This window comes from Staurois parvus, unplaced genomic scaffold (genome assembly GCF_062004578.1).
Source record: "Staurois parvus isolate SC_StPar_1 unplaced genomic scaffold, SC_StPar_1.0 ptg000154l, whole genome shotgun sequence".
NCBI classification, from domain to species: domain Eukaryota; kingdom Metazoa; phylum Chordata; class Amphibia; order Anura; family Ranidae; genus Staurois; species Staurois parvus.
In genome coordinates this window covers 19724876-19730061 of record NW_028317950.1, presented here as the reverse complement: position 1 = coordinate 19730061, position 5186 = coordinate 19724876, and the positions used below count along the sequence as shown (strand labels likewise).

The 5186-nt window shown below is 35.2% G+C and overlaps 1 protein-coding gene across 1 annotated transcript; it reads left to right on the top strand.

The window, feature by feature from the left end:
* The first annotated feature begins 2525 nt into the window (after positions 1-2525).
* On the top strand, positions 2526-3603 carry LOC149463597 (olfactory receptor 9I1-like). The gene has a single exon (XM_089675368.1). The coding sequence runs from the start codon at positions 2526-2528 to the stop codon at positions 3441-3443; it is 918 nt and encodes a 305-aa protein (XP_089531494.1). The 3' UTR covers positions 3444-3603.
* Positions 3604-5186: the final 1583 nt, after the last annotated feature.

The following is a 5186-nucleotide window of genomic DNA, read 5'->3' as shown; positions in this document are numbered from 1 at the left end:
TTACACATTTACATCTAGGCTAGTCTTTCATTATTTAGAGATAATTTGAGATATATTTTCATTAATAGAGAATTTATTTTAGTAACACCTTTACACACACAAAAAAAAATGCAAAAATGTTAATTAGGTTCCTCTTTTTTTGACATGTAATTTAGAAGTACACGTAGTACAGAAAAATATTATCATTATCATCATGATTAAGGAAAACTCAATTTTTTTGTCCTATGCAAATAATCTTATCAATGTATGATAATGTATTAAAAATTATTTTAAATAGTTGTATATACTGTATACATGTATACGTGCACTGGAATATTGTATTATTTCATATGCAGGCTTTGCTCCTTCCAGGATTAGTGCACATTGTTTGCACTGGCTAACCTGTCAGTTTACTGCAGTTTTACTAGACTGTCTGACTTTTTGGAAACAATTGATTAAACTGTATGCAGTCTGTTATGATGTGAAACATCCACAATATTCCTTTGAGCACACAAGAGAGACTGAAGCTACATTCACACTAATCCGGTGCATCGCATTTGATTCGCACAATAACCGCACAGAACTCCTGTGCAAATCACATGCGATTTGTGTGGGGTGCGATTAAAGCCATAGGTTTAAAGGTGCAGGATCCTTTTGGGGTCCGCAATAGAATCGCATGGGTAATCACACCTATGGGATCCAATTCTGCACATCGCACCGCGTTTTGTGGACTGATCTTGGGGTGCTGTTAAATTAACCACTTCAAGTCCGGACACTTTCCCCCCCCCTTCCTGTCCAGGCCAATTTTCAGCTTTCAGCGCTATCACACTTTGACAATTGCGTGGTCATGCAACACTGTACCCATATACGTTTTGGTGGTATTTATTCACCACTGGGATTTTTATTTTTTTTGCTATATAAATTAAAATGTCCAAAAATTTTTTTAAAAAGTTTTTCTTATATCATTTTGCAAATAAATAATCTTTCTTCATAAATCTTGGCCAAAATGTATTCATCTATCTTTTTAGTAAAAAAAAAAAAAAAAACCCAAATTATTTTTTAACCAAAAATTATTATAATTTTAAAAAAAAAGTTTACATTTTAATTTTGTTATATTATTAATGTTTAACATACTGTCACCCTAGCAGTACAGTGTCACCATAGTGACACTGTACTACTTGTGAGGGGTGATGAAGATTTGTTTTTTTTGTTTTTTTACACTGATTGCTTTTACACCCATTAAGGCTGTAAAAGCAATCATTTCTCATTCTCTCTGGCTGCATTCTTGCAGCCATTGAAAAATACTATGAGAGCTGTGATTGGTCACAGCTTGTCACATGGTACAAGGCTGTTGTGAATAGTTTTGTACCATGCAGGGGCGGACTGACCATTTGGAAACTTGGGCACTGCCCGAGGGCCCGGGGTTAGTAGGGGGCTCCATGAGATGCCCCTGGCACCTTTTTCATAGGCTTTTTTGCGTTTGGACAAGGACACAGGGGCCCCCTGATCCCCTATTGCCCGGGGGCCCCATGATTTGTCAGTCTGCCCCTGGTACTATGTGACCTCGGTGATCATTCACAGATTTCACACGTAGTAAGCAATGATGGCAGAAGTGACATCTTGCTTACTCCTATTCATGTGATCACTGATTGGCCAATCAGTGATCACAAGATCGGAACCTCACACAGAGGTCCTGCACAGTGATCGGTGCCGCACGCTACCAGGGAGCGCGCACAGGCAGTGAATGATGAGGCCGTTTATAAACGGCCACCCGCTCCTGCACTGCTCCTGTCCTGCCGTTTATGTACATGGGCCGGACAGGAAGTGGTTAAATTAGTATGGCAAGTTCTGAGAGTCGTTATGATTGGGACCTCACACAGAGGTCCTGTACAACAATTGGTCCTCAGGACACAGCGGGCACTGAATTGCGGTGCTGCGTGCTCCTAGGAAGCATGCACAATCCAAAATGGCGGGCGCCATTTATGAATGGCAACCCGCCCCTGCACTGCCACCATCCAGCCGTTTATTTACATGGGCCTGACGGGAAGTGGCACCCACATGGGTTCGCATGAACGGGGTGCGTTTCTGATGCGGTGTGGAATTCGCACAGAAAACACTGCAAATTCCGCACCGCATCAGTGTGAATCTAGCCTGAGGGTACGGTTTTTTAATTGTTGGAAAACAAGGTACTTAACGTGAGTTGAATATATTATGTGCAAAACTGATGTCGAGAGGCTCAGTTTCTCTGACTGCTCATGAGTTATTCACTTCTAGATGTAAGGTTCAGCTTGAGCTATATAGTCTGTAAACAAAGGTGTAAAAGTCAAAAGCCGTACCTCCTAAGAATGTTAAAACATTAATGTGCAATATTTCATATTTACCTGGCTAGAAAAAGAAAAAAATAAGATTGTATTTTATTTCTGACCGTAACAAATACATATGTACAAAACCACTCCACAAATATGATCTCTCAGGTTAAACAAATGTTACCTATTTTCATAAATTAAATTGTTACAGGGTGGAAGTTTTTATATAATTTAATAGTAATGCACAACCTGACCACAGTGACTGATTTCATCCTTCTTGGATTTTCATATTTCTCTAAGTGGAACACGGTGATGCTTGTGATCTTTCTGATCATCTTTCTTATGACTGTTGTAGGAAACAGTCTTATTATTTTGGCAGTCAGAATAAACTGTAAGCTCCAAACTCCCATGTATTTTTTCTTATCAAACCTGTCAGTCCTAGAGATGTGTTGTACATCTATCACAATACCCAATATAGTATTCTCATTAGCAAGAGGAACCAACGTGATCTCTTTCAATGGCTGCATCATCCAGGTCTACCTATTTACATTGTGTGCCACTACTGAATGCATTCTTCTTGCATGTATGGCTTGTGACCGCTACGTGGCCATCTGTCGGCCCTTACACTACACAGTCATCATCAACAGGGTGGTGTGCCTTTGTTTGGCAGCACTTGCTTGGCTGAGTGGAATTCTAAACGCAACGATCAACACTGTGGTCACAGCAGGTCTTTGGTTTTGTGGTGCAAACTCAATAGAACGCCTCTACTGTGAGGTTCAACCTCTTATTCGTCTCTCCTGTTCTGATACCCACATAAATTACATCCTAGTTACACTTTCAGGTGCCGTGTTTGGTGCCACCTGCCTCATTTTCATTCTCACCTCCTACGTTTTTATTTTGGTGACCATATTCAAGATCCCAAGTAGGTCCAGCAGAAAGAAGACTTTCTCCACTTGTGCTTCCCATATTACAGTTGTTGTATCATACTTTGGAGCCCTCATATTCATGTACCTTCTACCCAACAATGGTTCTTCAGAAAAGCTGGATTCTGCAGTCTCCATGATCTACTCAACAGTAACCCCCATGCTGAACCCTATCATTTACAGCTTGAGGAACAACCAGGTTTTAGAAGCACTGAAATGTCTAAGACACATGTGAAGTAAAAAACGTGCAGCACAATTTTTAAAGGATAAACCAGAGGTAAACGTGGAGTGTTTCAAAAACCATTTCTTTACAACTAGGCCGGACAAGTAGTGATTTAATAAGTAGATCGGGGCAGTTAAGACTCTTTAAAGTGCCATTCAGCCTCAGTTGTTGGGTGTACTTTTTTAGTTGTTCACATAAAAAGAATGTAAATGCAAACTGGTCATAATATTTTGATAAAAATTTGCCCTGACTTTGTCTTAAAAAAAAAGGTTATGAAATAATAAAAGAAAAAAGCAGAAGTAAGCAGTTAACGATATTAATGTGAATTTATTTATAGGACTTTCAAATTCCAAATCTCTTCCATAGGGTTAGCACAACACCATTGTGGTTCATTTGTTGCGGTTGGTTAAACACAGACTTATCCAAAATCTAAACACAACAGCTGCTGGTGGTTACACTTAAGATTACAAAGTGTTCCGTTTTTCCAGTTAGAAACCACATTATTTAAAAATGCTTTTTCTTGAACCATATTACTTTTGAAATCTTAAATTCCCACTTTTTGAAAATAGTTTGAATAAACCATTAAAATTATTATATATAAATTATATAGTATGTATTATGTTGGACACCTGAGTAATTATACTACGTGACCAGTCATTTACATTTTCTACTTTAGTACAGTTTATAAAAATAAAACCTATTTGTGTGCATTTCTTATCTTTTTTTTTTTTTTAGCTTAGCCTTGTAATTATGTATATATCTAAATTTAAATCAATTTACTCCTTTTTAAAATTTGAGAAATAATTTGGAGTGTTTAGAGCTTTAATTTTAAATAATGTATAAAAGTTAATATTATTGTTGTACTTCTATTACTACTTAAATTTACAAAGTGCTAGTATTTTACAGCTACAAAATGTTTTATTTAAGTATTTTCTATAAATATATTTGATTTTAAATTCTTTATTTCTATTTTTGAAAAGATATTGAATAAAGTATTAAATATTTACATAAAATGTGTGTGCAATTATTAAATACACGTATTAAGTTTTAGTTCTACACTATTCATGCAGTTATTTAATTTTTCTACTTTAAAAAATACAATCCATGCAGAATAAAAACTATCTGTGTGATTTTCTTGTATTCTATGGTTTCAGCATTGTTAAAACATGCCTCAATTTAAATTTGTCCCCCCCCCCGAATTTAATTTTTTATTCAATAGTTTTCCAGAAGTGCTAGTATTTTACAGCTAGAAAATGCTTTAAGTATTTTCTTTAAATATATTTGCTTTTAAATTCTTTATTTCTATTTTTGAAAAGAGATTGAATAAAGTATTAAATATTTACATAGAATGTGCAATTATTAAATACACATATTAAGTTTTAGTTCTACACTATTCATGCAGTTATTTAATTTTTCTACTTTAAAAAATGAAAAATAAAAACTATCATTGGGATTTTCTTATATTCTATGGTTTCAGCATTGTTAAAACATGCCTCAATTTACTTTTTTTTCCCCCAAATTTAATTTTTTAGTCAAGAATTTTCCATAAGTGCTTAAGAGTTAGAAAATACTATAGCATTATTGTGTGTTAAGACCTTTAAAACGAAATAAAATAATATATTCAGTAATGTGTCCAGTTTTAATATTATTACTGTTTTTCCATTACAACTGCCAGTATATTTGCTTTTAAATTATTAATTTCTCATTTTAAATAATTATATAATTTCTATAAAAACAAGTAATTACCAAAAATAC

Coding starts and splice junctions, on each gene's coding strand:
- LOC149463597 (XM_089675368.1), top strand. CDS start 2,526: ATGCACAACCTGACCACAGTGACTGATTTCATCCTTCTTGGATTTTCA.